General features: G+C 45.6%; 1 protein-coding gene and 2 long non-coding RNA genes across 5 annotated transcripts; 1 reads left to right on the top strand and 2 right to left on the bottom strand.

Annotated features, from left to right (window-relative positions):
* Positions 1 to 2,971: 2,971 nt before the first annotated feature.
* lonrf1l (LON peptidase N-terminal domain and ring finger 1, like) lies at positions 2,972 to 23,275 on the top strand. 2 transcript variants are annotated; one of them, XM_060047240.1, is made up of 13 exons: positions 2,972 to 3,760; positions 7,330 to 7,388; positions 7,425 to 7,586; positions 8,957 to 9,079; positions 12,555 to 12,773; positions 13,180 to 13,402; positions 13,962 to 14,073; positions 14,722 to 14,836; positions 17,910 to 18,031; positions 18,606 to 18,764; positions 19,560 to 19,722; positions 20,373 to 20,525; positions 22,880 to 23,275. In XM_060047240.1, the coding sequence occupies exons 1-13, from the start codon at positions 3,136 to 3,138 to the stop codon at positions 23,036 to 23,038; spliced, it is 2,394 nt and encodes a 797-aa protein (XP_059903223.1). In that variant the 5' UTR covers positions 2,972 to 3,135; the 3' UTR covers positions 23,039 to 23,275. The 2 variants fall into 2 exon arrangements, with proteins under 2 accessions (XP_059903223.1, XP_059903222.1); XM_060047239.1 differs by having other exon boundaries at positions 7,330 to 7,586.
* Positions 7,177 to 8,527, bottom strand: LOC132454081 (uncharacterized). The gene is made up of 2 exons (XR_009524867.1): positions 7,986 to 8,527; positions 7,177 to 7,659 (listed from the first exon to the last, which is right to left on the bottom strand). It is a non-coding gene; the product is annotated as an uncharacterized LOC132454081 (long non-coding RNA).
* LOC132454080 (uncharacterized) lies at positions 23,105 to 23,598 on the bottom strand. 2 transcript variants are annotated; one of them, XR_009524866.1, is made up of 3 exons: positions 23,458 to 23,598; positions 23,282 to 23,397; positions 23,105 to 23,239 (listed from the first exon to the last, which is right to left on the bottom strand). It is a non-coding gene; the product is annotated as an uncharacterized LOC132454080 (long non-coding RNA). The 2 variants fall into 2 exon arrangements; XR_009524865.1 differs by having other exon boundaries at positions 23,282 to 23,589.
* Between the last annotated feature and the right edge of the window lie 152 nt (positions 23,599 to 23,750).

Raw genomic sequence — 23,750 nt, 5'->3', positions numbered from 1 at the left:
TATTTAATAAACATCATAACCACATTCATTTTAAACCACCGACTGGAAACCGACTGAAGGGTGATTTTACCTAAACAAAGACATTTTAAGTGCATTTTCAAGCACAAAGATTCAAATAACACCAAAGACAATACCACTAAAACCCAGTACACAACTTGAAATAACACCACGTTTGTGGCGTGTGTGACCATGCTTGAGACATGCGTAATTAAACCTTAAAGACAGTACAGCAGAGTTGTAGAGGCAGAGCCAGGTCTGTCCCAAAGTACATATACATTTAGGGCAATTAGCAGTCGCTTTTATCGAAAGCGACTTACAATCTGTATATTTGTAAGAATAGTACATGCTGCTCCTTCCAGGTCTTATTGTATCCTCTCTGGAAAAGAGGGCTTCTCTGTCAGTAGTCTAGCTGCTGGGGGCTGCTCTGTCCTGGGGGAATCGCTCCACACAGGGACCCTCTAATCCACCAACAGGGACGTCTCTGTGTGGGAGATACATCACAGATAGACACACACTCACTCAAACACACGCACACAAGGGAGTTCATGGGATGTGGCAAACATGGTAGGTCAGTTGGATGATAAAAAACAGACCTGGTATGTGTGTTGCATGCATACAGACGGTAGTACACGTATGCACAAATGCACACAAACACAGACCATGCACACACACATGCATGGACACCCACCCACACACACTCACACACACATACACACACAAGCACACCATCGTACACCCACTCAATAAGAATCCCTCTAATGCCAGGAGACACACACACAAAGACACACGACACACACACAGCGCAACCCACTGGGTGCCAACAGCCACGTGCAGTCGCCGTGGAGACAACAATAAGCGGACACATCTGGCCACCCAGGAGGTGGGGAATGGGACTTGGCATGTCTGTATGTGCATGGTGTCAGGGGGGTCTGATTGGCTGAGGGGTAAGGGTATGTATGTGTGAGGTGTTTGTGGTTCTCCGGTGGTACGGTGCCAGCGCTGAACATACACACTGTGCCTTATCTAGCTCTAGTGTTCAAGTCCCTGCCTGCACTCCCTCTGCCCTTGGCCGTGTGGAAAGTACCTTCAGCTTCTTTAACGTCGCGAGGCCCGGGACCGCGGGCTTGGAGGTCTGTTATTTGGAAAGGGTTTTGTTTTGTATTTGATCTCGTCTTCAGCGGCCTCAGTTTCTCTTTTTGAGAAGAGACCTGCAGTGTATGTACATGTGTACAGGTGTATGCGCTAGCATGCTATGTTAGCCTAACGTACTTATTACACCGACATAGACAGTGGGCCAACAAAACATGAATCTCACACACCACGCCTCTGCAGAACAGGGCTTTAAACCAGAGAAGGTGACCCAATGCTGGTTATCATTAGAACTATCATGGCACCTTATGATACTACAGGTGAGTCTCAGAGTTGGGGTAATGGTTGTGTGTGTAATGGTTAGGGCAAAAACATGTGTGTGTGTGTGTGTGTGTTTGTCATGGTTATGTGTGTGTGTCATGGTTGTGTGTGTGTGTGTGTGTGTGTGTGTGTGTGTGTGTGTGTGTGTGTGTGTGTGTGTGTGTGTGTGTGAAAAAGTGTATTTTTAGCAGCATCAACAGAGCCCTGAGACCTTAGCTTAACCTCCTAACGAAGTGAGCGAGTAGTCGCGTTTAACCACGAGAAGTGCCACCGCCGCGCCAAATACCAGCCGGCGGTGAGGTGAGAGGGTCACGCGGCCTCACGCAGAGAGGAACACTGCGCTGGACCACCTGCGTGCCGTCGCCGTGGCAACAGAAATGGAATGTCATCACATGATAACTACACTATGGATGTGTGTGACAACATGGATGAATCCTTCACGAGTCAGGCCCATGGTCTCATGATACAAGAAATTCCAATGGCACCTCAAGCTTTTAGTAGGCAGGAACATTGACATGTTTCAGATATGTGCGATCTCCACTAGGGGACGCGGACCACCGCTGCTTCTGGCCTGTCGTTGAGGAAAAGGAACACACACTGATGAAGAGCTAACTGAGTTCGACCGTATCAGGAAATCAGGTGTGAATATGTTTTGTGAGTAAATGAATGGTTTCATAACTATGCTATTAGAAATCTCAATATTGGAAGTTGAAGGAGAGACACTGATTAGCAATGTGTTAATTTCGTAGATGAGGAGATGGACATTTGGCGGTTAAATGAATTTCTCTAGCTATCGGTAGACACAAGGAGTCGCTCAACTCCTGAACCGGAATCTTCACGAGGCGTTTACGGTTAAACACTGACATCTAGTGGTGGAGAGATAACACTACACATCAAAACATTTCAAGCGCTCAACTTCAACGCTCGGCATTTTACCAATCGTTTTTGCTAACTGTGTTGAAAATTGCCCAAATCATTATTGATACAAAAACATGGAGTCTACTCTTAAAAAACAAAAGAGCAGATTGTTAGAATCCATCTAGAATTATTGAGAACAAGTCAACCTATTAGCACTGCATATAGGCTATTTTAACCTGGTCTGTTATTGAAATGCATATAACGCTTGCATAATTACATAATGCAAATTACAACTATTTGAAAGTATGTTGCATACAGTTGCAAGAACTGTATGCATTTTTTAATTGTAACACCTGTATTTTCTGTGTATCTACTGGATTAATCCTAGATAAATTATTTATTCGTTTTAGACCTGGTTAATGCTCTCACTTGAATAATTAGCACTATGGTCAATGGTTGCTCCATTTCTGTGTATTCTCTGTATGCTAGCCACCCTCATGCATTAGGCTATATGTTTTACTTTGACCCCGTGATTGTCATGCTGTCATGCAATTCAGTGCCCAACAACTCTGTTCTGCCTGTACCATAGCTGCTGGCAGTACCGTCAACCATGCCGTCAACATCCACGTACCAGTGCTTCTTCCGCGGTTATGAAACTTCCCTAACACAGGTTTTGTAACCAAGACGTCCTGGCCAATCAGCGGGCCCGTTCTCCGTCACGTGGCCGCATTTTACGTAAGCAACGGTTGACCACACCGCTATGTGTGTATCACTAGTCACTCTATCTTCACCGCAAAAAAATGTTTAGAAATAGGAGCTGGGAAGCAATTTAGTCTACAATAATAGGATAACAGATTCAATCTCAATATGTCGCTTCAGCAGCCGGAGGTGGAGACCGCCTCGGACGACGAAGAAGGAGAGGGCGTATTCTTCATTGAGACCGACTCAGAGAGCGAGTGGAAAGATGAAGATCAAATCGACAACCGGGAACTTATTCTACAGAAAGCCGATGCTTTGGCGTCCGAGAACCGTCTCAAAGAAGCCATCGATTACTACACCATGGTCATGCGCGACGGGGTGGTGCGCCCGGAGCAGCTCAGCACTTTAGTGGACTGTGTCCTGCGGAACTTCAAGAGGAACGTCTCGGAGCCAGAGGAGGAACCCGGGTCAGGCGAGGACATCCATATGTTTGACTGTCCCAGTTGTCATAGTTTTCTCGGTGAACCGGTGACTCTGTCGTGTGGACACTCGTACTGCAGGCGGTGTACTGATCACAGCCAACTCTCCAAATGCAAGCTGTGCGGAGAGCCAGTGCACTGGACACACGCGCCCGACCAGCAGCTCAAAGTGAATGTCATTCTTAGTGGACTATTGGACAAATTCTTCCCCGAGGATCTTAAAACGTATAAAACAATATGTGAAATCCAGGAACTGACCACCAGGAGATGCTTTAAGGAGGCTGTGTCGCTGGCATCAGACGTTATACAACCAGGTGAGTTTTTGAGGATATGTAGAACCAACCGTAGCCTGCTAGGACATTGTTTGTGTTACATTGTAACAGAGAAGATCATTATATGCCTTATAATACGCCCTGAAATATACTTGTTTACATGGATCATCTCTGACGGAATGCTACTTTCCAACATTCTCCAATCACGTAACGCCCGTGCAACACGATTACTTAATTGTTGCGACCAAGACATGCGCAGTTCGTGTGATTGCGACCCAGGCATGCGCAGTACGTGTCAATTGCATAAAGCTGATCGTGACGCCTTGGAAAAGGTTTTGTAACTTTAATATTCTAATCCTTGCGTTTATAAATGCATTCAATAAATGCTAGTGGGATGATTTAAAGGTGTAGATGTACTGAAAGCTGAATGCACTCTACTGTGTTTCAAGCTACTGGCAACGAAGTAACACCGTCGAATTATGCAGTAGATGATGCATGATTGGAATGATGACTTGAGATTTTTGGTTCAGTGTCATATAACTTGCTATAAGAAATCTTGAGTGGCTTTTATGTAGGGCTGTATCAATAAAGACCTACACATTAGAACTATATCCACTTTGCACATACTTAGGCCAATATTGTTGGTCTGACTACGCTGACATCCAGTCAGTCAAGTTATTTATGAAATCACCTTGTTGAACATAGATCATTGGACCTTCACTTTGCTGACATTTAAATCATTGAACATCAGCATTTATATTTGGCTGTATACCTTTTACTTCAATCGGACTACAATAATGGCCTGCCAATTGTGATTTTCTTTGAAAGGGTTGGAATACCTCATCTTCGTAACCACGTGAAAATAAGCCTATGGGAATACTATTAGGTTCAAGCAATATAGTACCCATCACCCCCCCCCTCCCCCCTCCCATCAGTTACTTAAACACCTAAGTACACGTCTAGGACCACCAAATAACAAGAGTATTTTTATGGTTGTCAAAGTCTGTGTGAGTTAGATAATTCATGTGCAAATGCGTTATGTCATAGCCCCTTTAGTGACATAACGTGTAACACGTGTTGCACGCTGTTCCAGTTGATGTCTCACCTCGTGTCCTTACACATAAAAGCGAGTCAATTCATGACAGTTTTGAAATAGGGTTAGGGTTTACTTTACGCTTTACTTCGACCAATTGTGTTCACTGAATGCCAAGAATGAAATCTAGTAAAGGAATATATTAGCTCCATAATTAAAGCTTGTTTTTGTTTCTGTGCAAAATCAACATAATGCTCTTATAGCATAGCCTGGCCAAATTGGGAATCCCAGTTTATGGACTATATTTACATAAATGTCTTTAACTCTACCATAAAGTCAGAGGGTTATGCAGAACCTTAAACAGGTTGCATTGTCATCAAGAATATCATCTCCTTGCATACACAAAGACGGAAAAAAAAAAGTATCTTTATTTCTCTATACCTGAATAATGATTCAATTTCAAGCATGACTTTTTGTCCCATAATGACTTGTAGGCCTTGCACACATGAACACACATGTTGGAGATACTCTTGATACTTGGGCGAGGAGTGGCATCTGGGCAGAGCCTATAGGAGGCAGGGCATGACACAGAATGTATGCAGCATAGTGTTGCAAGATATTGGATGTTGCACAATTATTTTTTCGTTTTATTTATTGCAATATTTTGTCTGTTGGAACCCCTCTCGTATGGTGCAACACTGTTAAAAGCATCCCAGCATGTATTTTTGCTTTGTCTTTGCATGGCGTTCACATTTAGATATGCACTCATTATACAGAGCTTTATGGTGGCAAATTAAATGGGAAAATATGTAAGTTGTCCATTGTGGCAACAATCACAAGGCACTCTCGACAAGTACCTGTTTTTTTGTCGACGTTGTATTTTCTGTAACCAAAATAATTACATCGACATTGCTGTTCTCTTTGGAATTGTTTATTTTTTGCCAGCTCATTTTGAAGTTTTGTTCTACGACTAGCAGGGGGCTGTCTTCGACTGCTTTGGCTGTCTTCGACTGCTTTGGCTGTCTGACCATAATAAAGATGAAATCATAAAATAAACTGATCAACATGATCAGTGATTTGTGGTTCGCTGTGCATGCAGAGCCTGCATGTCACTCCCTAGTAACAAACCGATCCAAGAACCCTTAAATCAGAGTAAATGTTATACAAATCAAACTTATCTTGTAGATTAGTCATGGAGAACGAGAACCGTACAAGGTTATTAAAAAAAAAAAAAGATCCACGTCCAGCGATATGCATATATCGCACATGCGTGAATCGCAAAGTGCAGCCCTAATGCAACGGTATTCAGTGTTTTGCTTACAACACTAAAGGTTGCGGGTGAGGCTACCAACTCCGGAAGGCAGACTCTTTTTGCGATGAAATCAATGGCGCATTTATTTAGACGTACCCTCAATTAGGGATGTTAACCGATGATTTTAAATCAACGTTAACCGATTAAAATTGTCGCTTGTCGGTTAAAGAATAAATAAAAAAGATGATAAGATGAGGTGACTTATTGGAAGTTGGACAGACACCGCGTCTCTACCGTCTTAATTATTCCCGCATGCGAGCGGCGGAGAAAATGATCTCTAAATTAGGAGAGTAGACTTAACGCTATAAGACTAGTTAGCCATCTCATTCCAAGATATATTTTTGTGTGAAGTGAACAGAATTATCCCTCACCCTCAAATCTTCCGTCTCCTCCAAACTAAACAAACTCCTCCCTCACTCAGTGCGGCCCGCATCCTCACTCAGTCAGGCCCGCACATAATAAAAAAAAAGAAAAGAATAATAATTGATCGAGTTACAGAAAAACTCGGTCAAGAAAGATGAGAAGAATTCATAGAATTCGAAGGCAAACCCATGCGTCTAGTTTGCTTAGAAGCGATAGTCATTAAAGATATCCACTTAAGTCGCCACTACAACTACTACAACTGCTTGTTGGGTTTGAGTTCATTGAGTTGTTGCACTTAATGTTGGGCCACTGTTTTTCAGTTTTTTGACTTCATTGAATGATGATGTATGGGAGCCCTTTGCACTGATACAAATACTGACCATTCATGTGGCTGTTTGAGCATGGAAAACATGAAATGAATGTATGTTGGTTCAATTAACATACCCAAAATGCACCAGAATACAGGAAATCATATCTACCAAATTCAAAATTGTGTAGCTTCTCTCAGCTCACGTTTAGTTGAAGTGTGCAGTCATGTGGCCCTCCGATGGTTATGATGAAAAATGTGGCCCTCTTTATCATGAAAGTTGCCCATCCCTGATCTAGGAGCATAGGGGGTTAGGGCATCCTACTCATGGAGGCCTACAGGTAGACTGCACCCATCGAACCCTAACCTTTCGACTGGGCTGAACCCCAACACTAAACTGTACCACTCCTTTGCATCACTTGTTTTTTGCCTTCCCGTCTCATCCTACCCGTTTGATCCGACAAGAGTTTGTAGATTTATTCAACTGGCTGGAACATTATTCATTGTCACATCACCTCATGTCTCAAAATAAATTATTGGCTTCGTTTTTTCGACATCTTATCAATCACCTCCTTCCTCCCTCTGCTTCGCTGTAGGTTCCGAGGTGGCGTCGGTGGAGGTGAAAGGGGCATCAGAGGAGGTGGCGTTGGTGGAGGTGAAAGGGGCATCAGAGGAGGTGGCGTTGGTGGAGGTGAAGGGGGCATCAGAGGAGGTTGGGTCTTTCGAGGAGGTGTCGGTGGAGGTGGCAATCGCGGCGAGGTTGTGTCGGGCGGAGGCGTACACGGGTCTCAAACAGTACCGTCTCGCCATGGAGGACACGGAATTCTGCCTCACAGCAAGACGCTCAGCAGAGGTAGGTCTTTCTGGAATGATCCAGAGCATGGCTGTCGCCCTCTCCCTAACTCCTGGTTGGTGGAATTCTGTCCCTGTTCGAATACATTGTCTTTATTAGAGTGGTTGTGCTGCCCTCGCATTGCGTTCTTGGACAGAACTTGACAGCTAGATAACCATTCAATCCTTCAATGAATCCAAAACGCTTCACTTTTTTGTAAAATTTACTTTAGTCTTGGGATTTGTACATTTATGTTGAGCAACAGCAACTATGTCAATGTTACATAGCAGGAGTAAAACCGGATACACAGCTTACTGAAAGTAGTTTTACATGATGCAAGACAGTGAAACTAGAATTAGCCTTTAACAGAATATCTTACTAAAGCAGTTCAAGTAAAGTTCAAGTGCCTTAGACACTTACAAAAAGTGTCTAAGGCACAAACGATTAGAGACTTACCATGTGCTCAGCTGCATGCACGAAGACCAACGGAACCTAGAACCACGGGTGAATGACGTCATCAATATGCGCCAGCATTACCAAACGTGTCCACATGGTGGCAGCACATTCAGGTAGATTCTTAAAGCAAAAGCAAAATGATCATGCCTTCGCATAGCAGGCAGCAAAGTGGTAGTACTAGCAGCAGTAGTAGTAGTAGTCTTTTGATGTTGTTATTCTTGGTGTTTTTATTGATTATCTTCTTAATTACTGTCTGCTGACATTAGAAATGCATCTATCACTGTTTATTAAATAATTCCACCAAAGCTCAGGTGATATTTGTTTGACATTTTCATGACTCGGTATTAAGATTCTGGTTCAATCTAACTTTTAAAGTAAGCCAGTCCCTCTGTTAATCGGTCAGTAGAATCTCTGGAGTTATATGTAGGCTACCTAGTTCATTTTACTAATAGGCTATTAATTTGAATAACATTTGAAGTCAACAAACCAATCAATGGAATGAGTGCTCCCTTGCACCATGGTCGAAAAAGACAGCCTGGAAAATTTCTTTCTAGGTTACAAAACAGCCTCCCACTCAGCCTGGACCTTTCTAGCTTGCGTCTGTGGGGACCCTGTTCAGCTGTTATGTCACCTCAGAGAAGCCATGACTAACTGTCAGCAAAAGGTCAGAAGATTGAGGCCAAGGCAGAAAATAGTTGTTATACCTTTTCATATTTCCTAATTGAGGTGAATGAAGGTTTAAAGTGTACTTGCGTTATATCCTTGACTTGCAAATTTATTAAAAAACAAGTTTTCTATTATTTTTCTATTCTATTCTATACTCTCAGCTCTTCCACATTCAGCACTGTTTATTGCAGTTTCAGTCCCCAATGTGGTCTATAGATAAAGTGGTATGGATTGATGGATTGCTCTGATCTTCCTCTCCCCCTCCCCAGGGATTCTTCCAGAAGGCCATGGTGCTTCACGCCATGGGACAGACGGACGAGTCCCTTCAGGTCTTCCTCCAATGCCTGGCGATGGACGACAACTTCACCAGGGCCAGAAGCCAAGTAGAAATGGTGAGGGAACTGATCACTAATACTGTACAGGGACGAAAGCCTTCATATGTACTGTTATGCTATGATGGGTTCCAAGTTGTGTATCAGGACCGCCACGGTTGATCAGAGATATTTATCAGCAGTTATCCAAATACTGTAGCAATGCATGGAAAAAGTCTAAACCAAATTGTCTACCTCATTAGGCATTGCTTTTAGGAATGCTCCCTACGGTCAAATTTCCAGTTCGCCACAGGGCATATCAGCCAGACACGATATTCATACAACACGTCAGCATGTATGGATGTTAGCTCTGATCAGGCCAGTCATTCAGGCCTTGTGACTCCTCCGAAAGACTTTTCTAGTGCCTGGAAATTCGCCCCGTAGCTAATAAATTAGGGCGGAAAAAAACAGAACATGATCTTCTATGACGATAATATCCTTTTTATTAAATTCATTTAGATGATTTCTGAACACTTTTTTGAACCCTTTCCTTTCACTGGTGTCTGGGAACCTATAGCCAAAGGGTTCAGGAACCTTTTCAGTAAGCACAGCAATAACAATAATGGATAACTCGATGCCAAAGAAGGGTTTCATAATTATCATTCAATCAGCCTTCAGTAACGAATTCCACCAACGGCTAACCCCCAAACACTCGGACATGCACACAAATGTCATATCGGGTGCCGATACAGCCAACGCAGCCACAATATGCGCTACTGCATGACATCCACAACAAGACAGTTGATCTTCAGCAACAACACCAGCGCACACGCACACCACTTTGCGTTACCGCAGAGCTAGTGTATGGCGACACATTAGTGCCATAATTCACTAATGTGATAAAAGATGCATTCGGGCGTATTATATTATTCCACACGCGTAGATATTAACTGCGAGCGCGCAAATGATCTCTTCGCGCGCGCAAATGACCTCTGCGCGCGCAAAACAGCCTCTCGCGCGTAACAGCCTCTCGCGTATGATGTTCTGCTCTCGCGCACAAATTTAGTTTTGGCACTATGGGGGAGGGAACCAAGGCAGGGCGGGCTTTCCTATGATTTGCCGTTTCTGAAGCGTGATATTTGATTGACAGCCCTCCTCTCATTCAATTCTGAATTGTACAGTAAATGGCTGAAACGATAGTTACGTATTGTAACTCCAGATTCTATGAGTATAGGCGCAGCCTTTTAAGTGTCGGCCTCATTGTCCTTTAAATAGCTGAAGAAAAGCTGTTTATTGGGAGCAGAACGTCCGCCGGCGCTCGACTATATCTGCGAAATGCGGACGTCGTTGAGGCACGCCGCACGTGGACGTAATTGAGGCCCACGCTGTTGGTGGTCGGGGATTACAAATCTTTCAGTGCTACGGCTCACGCCTAGGGATAACCCAATAGCGATAGCCTTAAAAGGCTGCGCCTATACTCATAGAATCTAGAGTTACAATACGTAACTATCGTTTCAGCCATTTACTGTACAATTCAGAATGGAATGAGAGGAGGGCTGTCAATCAAATATCGCGCTTCAGAAACGGCCAATCATAGGAAAGCCCGCCCTGCCTTGGTTCCCTCCCCCATAGTGCCAAAACTAAATTTGCGCGCGAGAGCAGAACATCATACGCGAGAGGCTGTTACGCGCGAGAGGCTGTTTTGCGCGCGCAGAGGTAATTTGCGCGCGCGCAGAGATCATTTTTTGCGCTCGCAGTTAATATCTACGCGTGTGGAATAATATAATACGCCCGAATGCATCTTTTATCACATTAGTGAATTATGGCACTAATGTGTCGCCATACTAGAGTAATGAAACATCACCATCAGATCTTTCCTTACGTTACTCCGCAACCAGATTGCACATCACACACATGACAGAAAAACAAGTGTTCACAGTTATTGTTATGTTCACCGGATGCTTTCGCAACTTCAAGGGATTCGATAAAGTAGCGACAATATTACAAGTGCACCTCCGGTTCATTGACAAAAATGAAACATACAGGTAGGCCTTTATGCCACATATTTTACGACAGCTATTCCAGCCAGAATATTAAGCCCACAGGAGTAGTAGTGAACGGGTTCATTTAATTTGCTTATTAAGCGACATCCACACACAGCATTACCATTAAGCCGACTGCCTAAATTCCAACAATATACAGTATTTGTGTTTCCAAGCATTACAAAAAATGCTTTATAAACTAGTATCACAACAACATTATCGCTCCTACACAGTGCAAAGTAAAACTAACCCATCACCCATGGCCTGATGTCTTAAAGCTGCCTTGGTGAAGCTGTTAAGGCTGCTAAATCCGGCGCTGTTCCATGTCCCCTCAATGATGTTGAACAGCAAACATAGCCAGCAGAATAGCTTGTTCTAAACGGTGCTAGCCGTCAGCCAGTCATAGCGGCTGTAGTTGCACTCTGTAAAGAGTCGCACAAAAACGTCATTCACATTTGAGGAACAACATTTTTACATAAATAGAACATGAAGAGATGTATGTTCTATGAACATGCTTGATCTGGCAATGGAAATGAAGGATGCCAAATGTCATACTTTTTGCCTGCTGTGATGTGGCCTAAGCCTATACTGTGTGTAGGGTCACTGTAAAGGCTGCCTGTCTCCTTTGTTATGATTTTAAAGTTTAAAAATGCATTCGAAACCTGTTGCTGCGACAGTAGATGAATTCCCTCTTCGATTATCATTATTTTAAACTTACTAAATAGCATATAAATGTCATTAAGTTTGACAACTGCAGCCCATGCAACTTTTGATCAGAGATTAAATATGCTTTCAAATTGATTGGGATTTATTAAAGGACACCCGCACACAAGGAAACGACTACCTCCTGACCCTACGTTGTTGAGGCCTTCTTATCGAGCTGTTGATGTTTTAGTGTTTCTCAATCTTATCATTGGAGGATAAGCGTGTGATCATTTCTATCCTTATCCGCTGGAGAACATCTCAATGTGGGCAAACGAGTATCAACACAAATACGACAAAAGAATGGATGGGTCAATATGTCAATCCTGTGATTAGACGTGCGCCTTGCAAGCCGTCTTAGCGGAACATTAGCTTGGCCCCCGCGAGTCTGTTGTTGCCTGCAGGGAAGCAATTTGTGTGTAGTGCTTGGAGCAGACAACCCATAACATTCCCTTTTCTGTTAAGGCTTTTACCTCAGGGCAAGTTTGTTTTGTTAACAGTATTTCGTCAAACCATTAAATTTGATTTCTCTTCAGTTGTTAAATGTCGCAGCATTCAGTTTTTTTGTTAGTCATTACATATTGGATCCATTATGACTGCAGACACTGGGGATCAAACCCTGTCCCTTCCCCGGAGAGGGATAGGACTGTTAACTATCCGGAATGTGTTCAATTACATCCATTTCCCCTTAAATGATCACGTTGACCTCTGCATCTCATTCCTTTATCACGGCCCGGTCTCCATTTTGAGGAACGCCATTTTTAAACAAAGGTATGTCCTGGGTGTTTACGCCGTCCTTCTTCGGTCGACAGATCCTGTGTGACCTGCTCTCTCCGGCCGGGGAGACGGTGAAGGAGGGCCTGAGGGCGACCACGCAGAGCCACGCCTCGCCACACATCCGCGCCAAAACCCTCGCCAACGCCACCTCCGACGCCGACTCTCGCGGAACGCACAACGAGCCGGAGCAAACCGGCCCGGCGAACCCCTGTCACCTGACCCGCGCTGCCTCGCTGCGCAACGCCACAGAGAAGGTCGGACATCCAATTGGTCCACCATCATCTGTTTAGTCGTATCACGAGTCAACGGTTTTAATGTCAAGTCTAGAATTGATTAGACATTTAGCAGACACTATTATCGAAAGTGTCTTTAAGTGAAACGGTTCTAGATACTGAGCCGTAAAGGGTTAGAGCATCTTGCTCAAGCATATATATATATTACCAAACCACACGGTGGATATATATTCATTTGATGTTCCTAAACCCTTATTGTTGAATGTTTGAGTGAATATTCATTTGATGCTCCTAACACATTATTGTTTGAGTGAATGTTTGAGGGAGTATTCCTTTGTATTCCTCACACATTATTGTTTGAGGGAATGTTTGAGGGAGTATTCCTTTGTATTCCTCACACATTATTCCCGCCGTACTTCTCCTCCAGGCTGACGAGCCGCCGGAGAGCGTGGAGCGTGCCGCTCTGAGCCGGACCAACTCGCTCTGCGGCCACGCGGCCGGCCTCGCGGGGGAGGGGCTGAAGCGCGTGTGGTCCGCCCCCCAGCTGGGGGACCAGGACAGGGCCGGGCTGCTGAAGAGGAAGCTGTCGGTGTCGGGGGCGGGACCAGGGCTGCGGAGCGTCGGGGGGAGCAAGCAGAAGAGACAAGGAGGTCCGTGTGGGCGGGGGCGGACACTCGTGACGCGCTAGCGTACAGCGGTCGGCGTTCGGACGCCGTTCCGACAACATGCGTCTAGCTCAAATGTCTAGGAACTGCTGGTCAGAGATGACACACAAATTCAGTTCTAAACTACAGCTAAATAGAAGGTCAGGATTCAGGATACAGGTACTGTTTAAACTGAAACACCCAGAAGCCTATACCTGGAGGCCAGTGAGTACTCTCACCTACTCATTGTTTATCTTGCATATATAAAGCTTAGCTGAATGTCGATGTGTAATGCAACATGTCAACATTGAACCACTGTATGATAGATGGTAGATAATTGGTTGTTTGTGAATGGTTTGGTGACTCTCAATGCATGGCATTACAGTATACAGGTATCTTCTGGATATGACACTGGTTCTTTCACTGTTCAATGTTTGCTCAAACAAATCAATAACCCGCCACTATGGGTCCTTCGGTGGTCTCGGTAACCATGTTGAGACGCTGCCTTCCTCCTGGGGTGACGGCGTGTTCCTGTGTCTTTTGTTTTCCCTCCGTCTCGCTGTAGGTGAGCAGAGTGAGGCGCCCCGGGGCCAGGTGTCCTCCTGCTCCCCGGCCAGGAGGTCGATCCCCCAGGGCCAGCCCAAGTCCAGTGACCTGGAGTGTGCCCTCTGCATCAGGTGAGAGCCCGGGGAGCTCACACAGAACACAAGTCAATAAAGGGACCACTTATCCCTGGGGGGGAGGGTGGAAGACTCTCTCCGCATTAAAGTCAGCAGATGAAGTTAATCCAAAGCAATTTACAAGATAGGCTGAGGACAGTCACAAATAGGTCCTTGCAAAACATTGACCGATATTTTACATTCCGGTGTTCAATCAATAACGGTTCCAAAGAGAGTACGATTTGACTCCAGGAAATGAGTCCTCTCAGAACGGGTCCGTGACGTGAGCAGTGCTAAGTCTGAGCAGCCTCACACAGAGGCAGGCATTTGGAAACCGATATTCTCGTGGCACATTTCACTCGCTAATTGCTGACGGATGGTTATGTTATGGCAAATTCAAATGATGGTACTCCAACCTTAACTACAGCCCCTTAAATAACGCCCAGGGTCAGCCAGCTGGCTACCTATCGTTGGGTGGTCCTCTTCTATTTGAGACCAGAATGGCCCCCGTGGCTTCCATTCAACAAGCCAACGCCGGGTGTTTTACACGCCCGTGCCTCGTGCCGAGCATGTCGCTTCATCCAGAGCCGTGTTCCAGCAGTGCATCCCCCTGTACGTATGGTTTCCTACGACCACATGACAGTGGTGCGCTCCCCTGGTCTGCAGATTGTTCTACGAGCCCGTCACCACGCCCTGCGGACACACCTTCTGTAAGAGCTGTCTGGAGCGCTGCCTGGACCACACGCCCCAGTGTCCCCTCTGCAAGGAGAGCCTGAAGGAGGTAAGACCCTCGGCTTGTGTGGAGGTCGAGCGGGTCGGCTGGTAACTGGAAGGGTGCTAGTCTCAGTGTTCATTTTGTCAGCTATTTTAGATTTAGTTTTTTGATGAAAATGCTTATTAGATTTAGTCACATTTTAGTCATTGTTTTCCTTTAGTTTTAGTCAACAAAAAGTCCTTACATTTTAGTCAACTTTTAGTCATTACTTTTAGTAAAAAAAATTCTCTTTTTAAACTAGTTCAATTAGGCTAAACCTATATATATGGACACCTGCTAAGTTGTTCCACTCAAATAGAGTGCTAAAGTGAAAACGTTACGTTTTCCTGGCAACCGGATTTTCAGTTCTAAACAACCGAACGAGAGATGGCGTTCTCCATTGCTTCCATGTGTTGTTTCTTTCAAAATTAAAATAAATAAATTTCAAGTGGTGAAAATCACTACCAATCGAAACATGTCGAGGCGTTCATGCATTCCCCTGGGGTACTAAAAGGAAAAGTTTGTCAACGTTAGTTTAGTTTTTTTATATAAAGACAATCTATTCTCAATATTACTTACATCATTGGTAAAGCAAACTCACAAATCAATTCGCAACGAAATAGTTCCTTGTCTATAAAAGGTTTGTGGGGCATAGGATTTCCCCTTGTTAATTTGGTTTGTGTAGAACCGAAAATCGGTTGCAATGGAAACGTGACGTCACACTTTAGTATTCTTGTCTGTTCAGCCTTCAAAACGATAGCTGGTAAATTGTCAAAAATGCATTAAACTGTAATCAGAAATTTCGGTTATATGCTATAGACCCTTTAGTATCTTGGGTATAAAGGCTGGGACGAATTTCAAAGTCCACCTTATGTTGAAAAGTATAGACCGTGGCGATTCCCATTGAAACAAATGGCGCGGTGATTTTCCTCAAAACGAGAGCCGGTAAATTGTGAAAAATGAATTATACCAGAGGTGGGACCAAGTCATTGTTTTGCAAGTCACAAGTTAGTCTCAAGTCTTTGCCGTCAAGTCCCGAGTCAAGTCCCGAGTCAAGACAGGCAAGTCCCGAGTCAAGTCACAAGTCAAGGCCGACAAGTCTCAAGTCGAGTCCCAAGTCCTACCGTTTGAGTTTCGAGTCCTTTCGAGTCCTTTCAACAACAGAGAAATAATATTTAAGATTTGTATTTATTAAGCCTTTTTTTGGAAGAACATTGTTCAAACACTAATTTCAAAAGTGTAAGCTTAACCTTTTCAAGCATGTCACCACTTTATAAAAGATATCCTCACTCTCAAAAATAAAATAAAATAAAATAATCTACATGTAATAGTAGCGTGTGCAGTGACGTTGAAAGGACTTTCTGTTGCTGGTGGCTTGCTGGTGCTGGTGGCTTGCTAAGCTGCGTTGAACACAATGGAACCTAAGCAATGGAACATAAGCAAAGGAACCTAAGCAATGGAACCTAAACAATGGAATGTCGTGGAGATGAGTTCCACGTAAGCAGCGCTTTGCAAATCTACAGTAGCCGCGTTTACATGGCACATCTGATCCACATAGATTTCTATGTTGCGGCATAGATCTGTTCCTAAAATGTGTTCCGAATGTACTGTATACATGGCAGTAACAAAAGTGTCCGTTATCGGGGATTTTAAATTGGATTTTAATGAAAGCACAGCAGGAGAGAGCTGTTCTCTGCCTGCTCCTTCAATTAAGAAGGAGCAGGACAGCGCAGCAACGTCAATTTCTCGTCAGATCTTTATATTTACCCTAAGCTCCGCCGCAAACAAGAGGAATTTGGATGCGAGTCCGCAGCCAAGACTGGAGGGAGAGAGTGGTCTTACTGGAATTTAGTGACCAGGAATCCTCGAAGGTCCAATTGCGCACTACTGCAGATGCCATCTCTCTAAGTTAAGAAGTATTTTAACGTTCAGCCTGCAAAAGTACTAGTAGTAGCCTACTCATTTACAGTTATTTCGGCCGCGCGCGGACACGTCATTAATAAACACCCATGTCCCGTCGCTAAGCAACCGGACACGCTTACCGGACTACTTTTACGTGATAACAAAGACTTGAATCAGGCAATAAATCCACTTTTCCACTTTTTGCCTACTGGCGCGCGGGTGTGTGTGTCATGTATGTATCATACAGAAACAACGTCGATCTAATTTGATTGGATGTCGTGCCGCACACAGGTCACGTGCAAAGGGAGATAGAGCGGTCAGTGTCGTGTAAACATACATTTTAATCTTTAGGTTCGAGGAAAGTAGCAAGTCTTTTCAAGTCAAAAGGGTCAAGTCCAAGTGAAGTCACAAGTCACTGATGTTAAAGTCCAAGTCGAGTTGCAAGTCTTTTTAGATTTAGTCAAGTCGAGTCTAAAGTCATCAAATTCATGACTCGAGTCTGACTCGAGTCCAAGTCATGTGACTCGAGTCCACAGCTCTGAATTATACTAATCAGACAACACGGTTATATGCTATAGACCCTAGAGTATCTGTGGAATAAAACTGGGAAGAATTTTGAATTATAAATATGTACAATGCATAACGTTACCTCCCGTTGTCGCTAAGGTCCGTCCTATTTACTGGAGGGGTGAACAGTTGCATAACAACCTTACGGGAGGGTAATGATTGGACATTTTAGTCCCGTCTCGTCTCGTCAACGAAAACAAAACGTACATTTCGTCGTGGTTTTTATGATCACAGATCTATTTTTAGCTTGTCAGCGTCTCGTCTTAGTCACGGAAAAAAGGTTGTTGACGAACATTTTCCGTCATATTTTTCGTTAACGAAATTCACACCGGCTAGTCTGATCCCCCGTCTCCTCCTAGCTGTCGAGGTGTCAAGGAGACACCTGGGGTTAGGTGGCAAGACACCTAACCCCAACTGCTCCCGACGAGGTGGCTGTGGCCTGGCATGGATAGACACCGCCGTCGGTGTGTGAATGTGTGAAGGAATGGGTGCTTGATAGGCAATGTTATGAAGCGCTTTGAGTGGCCACTGGTTAGGGAAGTGCTGTATAAAGGCAGTCCATTGATATACATCTGAGATTTCTCCCCTCTTTCTCTCTCCACCTCACTCCCTCTCCCTCCCCCCGCTCCAGTACCTGGCGTGCAGGAAGTACGTTGTGACCCGGGTGCTGGATGACCTCATCAGGGAGCGGCTGGGGGAGGGGCACAAGGAGAGGAGCAAGACCAACCTCGAGGAGACGCAGGAGCTGTCCGAGTGAGTCACCTCCTCTCCTTATCTTCTGAGCTGCTTTTCTCCTGGCCTCCTGACCACCCTGTTGAACTCCTCAACCTCTCTCTTCCTCAACGTCTAACCTTCGTGCCTCCTCTCTCTCCCCACCATCCCACCAACCTGACCCTGTCACTTCCTCTCTGCACCTTCTTATCTCCTCTTCTCCTCGCCTTCTCTCCTCCTCACTGATCTGTTCCATCCCTCTTCTCCCACTCTCATTCTTACCTTTGAGGTTCATTTTTCCTACTTTACATTCCTACCTCTCGAGCAAAATCTGTTTCAGCCTTATTACTAATTCTTGGCATTTTGTCATGTTAAATACGTGATATTTGTTATAATTCCGTCCTGTATTTCTGCTGCTGTGACACCCTCATTTTCCGTCCGCTTATTATTAGGTTTCATGCTATGTATTCTGACCTCATCTTATTAGACATGTATTGTGTATTTTAACTCTATCTGTAATTATTTGCGTTATCCTGAAATGTGATGTATACGGTAGATCAATGAAGTGGTGTGTGGTGTCACGTGACCTGACCCGGTGTGTGTGTGTGTGTGGCAGCCTGACCCGCAGCGTGCCCATCTTCGTGTGCACCATGGCCTACCCCACGGTGCCGTGTCCGCTGCACGTGTTCGAGCCCCGCTACCGCCTGATGATCCGCCGCTGCATGGACACCGGCACGCGCCAGTTTGGCATGTGCATCAGTGACCCCACCCAAGGGTAGGCAAACGTGGACCCAGACGCACACACACACACACAAACATGCGCACACCAACTCTCAAACACAAATGTACGTGCGCACATCGACAGGGATTCTCGCAAGCACGCACACACGCGTGCGGTGGGTGTCCGCCGGGTCATGAGGACCTGCCGGTCCTCTCTGGCTCAATTTTGCTCCCCTCTTCTCGGTGTTGTTGGAGTTTTTTTATGCATTCATTTGTTCTGGTTGGATGAGGAACGCGCTGTACTGCTTGGATTTAAGGGGGTCGGCTAAAGTTAGAGATTGTTTATACGTTCTTCCTCACATGCAAGCAGTGTTCTTCATGTGGCAAGGCTTCAGTACGCATTGAACCAAATTATGAGGGGAAAAGCCCCTGGATTTATATCACAAGTAAAAAAGGTTTCTGAAGTTTTCCTGAAAGTATTCCAAAGTGTTAGTTAATATCATGTTTTTAAAGTGATAATATTGGCTAACAATTATTATTATTTTTATTTTTTTAAGTATTCCCCTGGTGTAACAATGCGACGTACAGCAGCTTTAAGTAGTGACAATATGTCGTATAGCACTTAGTAACAATGTGACGTATAGCAGCTTTAAGTATTCCTTCCGGTGTAACAATGTTACCTACAGCAGCTTTAAGTACTCTGCGGTGTATCACCAGGACCTACAGCAGCTTTAAGTAGTAACAAAGTGACGGACAGCAGCTTTAAATGGTAACAATCTGCGGTACAACAGCGTTAAGTACTCCTGGTGTCTCACCGGGACCTACCTAAACAACCCTGTTCCGCCTCGAGGTTCGTGGACCACGGCTGCATGCTGATCATCCGGAGCGTCCACTTCCTGCCCGACGGCCGCTCCGTGGTGGACACCATCGGGGGGAAGCGGTTCCGGGTGTTGTCCCGGGGGATGCGGGACGGCTACAGCATTGCAGACATCGAGCACCTGGAGGACACCCGGGTAAGCCCTGGTCGGAAGAGCTCTGGTGATGGGAGCAGCTCTATGAGGGGGTGGGGATCTGACTATGTATGGGGCTCTAGGAGTGGGAGGAGCTATATGAATGAGAGGGGCTCTAGGATTGGGAGGAGCTATATGAAAGAGAGGGGCTCTAGGAGTGGGAAGAGCTATATGAAAGAGGGGATCTGAGTGGGAGGAGCTATATGAATGAGAGGGGCTCTAGGATTGGGAGGAGCTATATGAAAGAGGGGATCTGAGTGGGAGGAACAATATGAATGAGAGGGGCTCTAGGAGGGGGAGGAGCTATATGAATGAGAGGGGCTCTGAGTGGGAGGAGCTATGTGAATGAGTGGGAGGAGCTAAATGAACGAGAGGGGCTCTGAGTGGGAGGAGCCATGTGAATGAGTGGGGCTGAGTGGGAGGAGCTAAATTAATGAGAAGGTCTTGGGTGGGAGGAACTATATGAATGAGAAGGGCTGAGTGGGAGGAGCTATATGAATGAGAGGGGCTCTGAGTGGGAGGAGCCATATGAGGGGCTCTGAGTGGGAGAAGCTATATGAATGAGGGTCTCTGAGTGGGTGGAGCTATGAATGAGCTCTGTGAGTAGGAGGGGCTCTGTGGATGGGTGGAGCTAACAGGTGTTCCTCCCCCAGGTAGAGGACGGCGAGGAGCTGGTCCGGCTGCAGCGGCTCCATGACGGCGTGTACGACCAGGCGGTCAGGTGGTTCCAGAACCTCAAGGTGCGCTTCCACAACCAGATCCTCCAGCACTTCGGACCCATGCCTGCCCGCGAGGCCGACATCCAGGTACGGTTCACCCCCCACCCTCCCCATCCTCTATCCCACAATGTGTGTGATCCGGGTTCTGCAGTGTGTTAACCATGTTTAGTTATCATTCAGTTAAGAGATGGGAAAGGTGAGGACAAGGTTCTAGAATGGGCCTTAAAGTGTGTCTCTACCTTCTTTAAATATATATAAAGGTTGTTGAGTTGCTGCAAACTGTTCTGAGCTTAACCTCCCAATGCCTCTAGAAATTGGGCAAAGAAATGTTTCAGAATGACGAATCTGAATGATAATGGACCAACCGAGTCATTGGGGGTTTAATCCTCCATTCCTGTAGTGGTGTGGTCGTGACCCTGCCCTGGTCTTAAATCAAAGGGCTTAAGGTGTGTTCCTTAATCCTCGGACGCCAGCCTTCCGAGTTGCACTTCTGACGTCATTTCCAGTCTCCGAGCATTTATAGCGTTCCCGTTCGTCTTTGTGATTGTGTCATGAAATTGGTCGTTTTTTATTTTTAGGTACAATATCCTTTAGCAAGACAGCCCGAAAACGAAAAACACAACTTGACATTGTATTGTACGCTCAGCAAGACCGTGCAATGCATACATCGGTGACCAGAATAAAGTAGCAATGTTATCAAGTGTTTAAGAACATTTAAAATGACCAATGTGGTACAAATACAAAGAAAATAAATCTCTTTACGGGCGCAGCCCTTTTTGTTGAGAGCGTCATCACTGCTCTCGGTCTACTCTCAGAATTCCGAGAGATGAAGACAAAAATGGGGCGGGCCTCCAAGAAATGCCGCAAGAAAGCTGCTCGGAAGGATTCAAGAACACACTATTTAGAGATGATGTCAGGCAGGGGGCGGAGTCTCCTGAGGTCAGCTCAGGTTAAGAATGTGATTGGTCCTTGTTCCCCTGGCTAATCCTTGTGCGACTTATTGCCTCCTAAGGCACACGCATGCACGCTCGCTGTCACAGGTAGACACAACACACTAAAGCCAGGCCCTTGCATTCACACAAACCCACACGTCAAACAAGCAAACTCAGGCACTCGAATTGCAGTTGAGCCGTTCGGTCCATTGAAGCGCGGCGTTTCTCCGTCTAATCATCAGTCCATTAAACACATTGGTCGATAGCCTCCGTATCATTACCTTTGAGTGACTCATTATTAGGGTTGAGCACCGAAACTCGGTTCCAGTAGGGAACCGGTTCCGACGTAAACGGTTGTAACGAGATCGAATAAGAACGCACATTTCGGTTCCTCATAACGGTGCCTGGCGTTTTATAACGCGGCGTCAACTTGCGTTAGTGCTGGGCGCTAAACCGGTTCAGACTGAATAACGGTGTGTATTTTCGTTAGGAAATGCTTTTGTTATATACCGCCATACCGGTGTATTTGATTACACAACGTTCGGAACGCAGCTCTGCGCGACACTGTTTCAGACGGGACCCTTTTCAATGTTGCGCTAAACACGCATACGACTTTCTTTATAGGTCCATGACTGCGAGGCGTGGTATTTCAGGCCAACTGGTAAAAGAGTGTGTCACGGCTTTCAAACATATAAACCATAAAGCCTATGGCTCCTCGAGACTCGGGACGGACTTGTCAACGCGCTGCGGCATCGCAGCGCGTTGACGATCGGCATGTTGTAGTGATCGGCAGGTTGTAGTGGGTGAACGTGAATGAACGTGTGTGTGTGTGTGTGTGTGTGTGTGTGTGTGTGTGTGTGTGTGTGTGTGTGTGTGTGTGTGTGTGTGTGTGTGTGTGTGTGTGTGTGTGTGTGTGTGTGTGTGTGTGTGTGTGTTGCGAGCGAATGTAATTTTAAAGTAACAAACAAACAAACTCAAAGCCGATGCATGCATCCAAAACTTTCTGTTCAAAACCAAATAAACAGAAAGTTTCAATCAAAAACAGTCGTTATTCGCTTCAAATACTTTTACTTTTTAAAAGTTGGGAATTAATACAGCGCGGTACCGAGCGGTTGAAAACAATGTTGGCGTCTCCTGTGGCTGCCTTGCGCACCTGAGTTATGTTACTTAATATGACTTTGGCAATAATGTTGCGCCATGATGCGTGCCTGCCTGCTTTCAGCAAGTAATTAATATTATTATTATTACTCATAACAAGTCGTGCATGTATGCAAGTGTGTGCAGTTTCGTTTTTTTAAGTACCGGTTCGAGAACCGTTTTAGCACCGGAACCGTTTAAAAAGTACCGAGTAGGCACCGGTATCGGATAAAACCCAAACGATACCCAACCCTACTCATTATTGCATCAATTAAAAAGTAAACATGACAACTGGGCTTTTGTGTAGGTCTTGTGTACTGACCCTAAAACCTTCTCCTCCTCCTCCTCCTCCTCCTCCTCCTCCTTCTCCAGGCGACCCCCAACGGTCCCGCCTGCTGCTGGTGGCTCCTGGCCGTGCTGCCCATCGACCCGCGCCACCAGCTCTCGGTCCTGGCCATGACCAGCCTCCGGGAGCGGCTGCAGAAGATCCAGCACATCCTCGCCTACCTGCAGAGCGTCCCCGACAACTAGAGCGCAGCGCTCCTCCACGTGCTCCTCCTTCTCCTCCCCTAAAGACTCCTCCTCTCCACTCCCCTGCCTCCCCTCCTCTTCTTCTTCCCATATGCGCCAGCTCATCCTCGTCTCCCTTTCTCTTCCTCATTTTCTCGTCCTGCTCCTTTCATCTCCTTCTTCTCCCCTAATCCTCAGCCTCCCCTCTCTCCTCTCCTCATTCTCCCACTCCTTCTCCTCTCCTCAGTCTCCCCACTCCTTCACCTGCCACTCCTTCTCCTCTCCTCATTCCCCCACTCCATCTCCCCCTCCTCCTCTCCTCATTCTCCCAATCCATCTCCCCCTCCTCCTCTCCTCCTCTTCTCATTCTCCATCTCCTCCTCCTCTCCTCATTCTCTCCTTCATTCTCCATCTCCTCCTCCGCTCATTTCCATCTCCACCTCCTTTCCTCATTCTCCATCCCCTTCTCCTAATTCTCCATCTCTCCTCATTCTCCTTATTGTCCTCATTCTCCATCTCCTCCTCCTCTCCTCATTCTTCATCCCCTCCTCCTCTCCTCATTCTTCATCCCCTCATTCTCCATCTCCTCCTCTCTTTGTTCTCCATGACCTCCTCCTCTCCTCTTTCTTCATCCCCTCATTCTCCATCTCCTCCTCTCCTCATTCTTCATCCCCTCATTCTCCATCTCCTCCTCTCTTTGTTCTCCATGACCTCCTCCTCTCCTCTTTCTTCA

This window comes from Gadus macrocephalus, chromosome 3 (assembly GCF_031168955.1).
Source record: "Gadus macrocephalus chromosome 3, ASM3116895v1".
In the NCBI taxonomy this organism is placed as follows: domain Eukaryota; kingdom Metazoa; phylum Chordata; class Actinopteri; order Gadiformes; family Gadidae; genus Gadus; species Gadus macrocephalus.
Note: the sequence above shows the minus strand (reverse complement) of the source record. Positions and strands in the feature narration are given on the sequence as shown.

What these genes read in the sequence shown, in the direction of transcription:
- lonrf1l (XM_060047239.1), top strand. Translation starts at nt 3,136, where the DNA reads ATGTCGCTTCAGCAGCCGGAGGTGGAGACCGCCTCGGACGACGAAGAA. An exon ending in ATCAGACGTTATACAACCAG is followed by an intron (nt 3,761 to 7,329) that starts GTGAGTTTTTGA and finishes GCTTCGCTGTAG; the next exon opens with GTTCCGAGGTGGCGTCGGTG. An exon ending in GAGACGCAGGAGCTGTCCGA is followed by an intron (nt 18,032 to 18,605) that starts GTGAGTCACCTC and finishes TGTGTGTGGCAG; the next exon opens with CCTGACCCGCAGCGTGCCCA.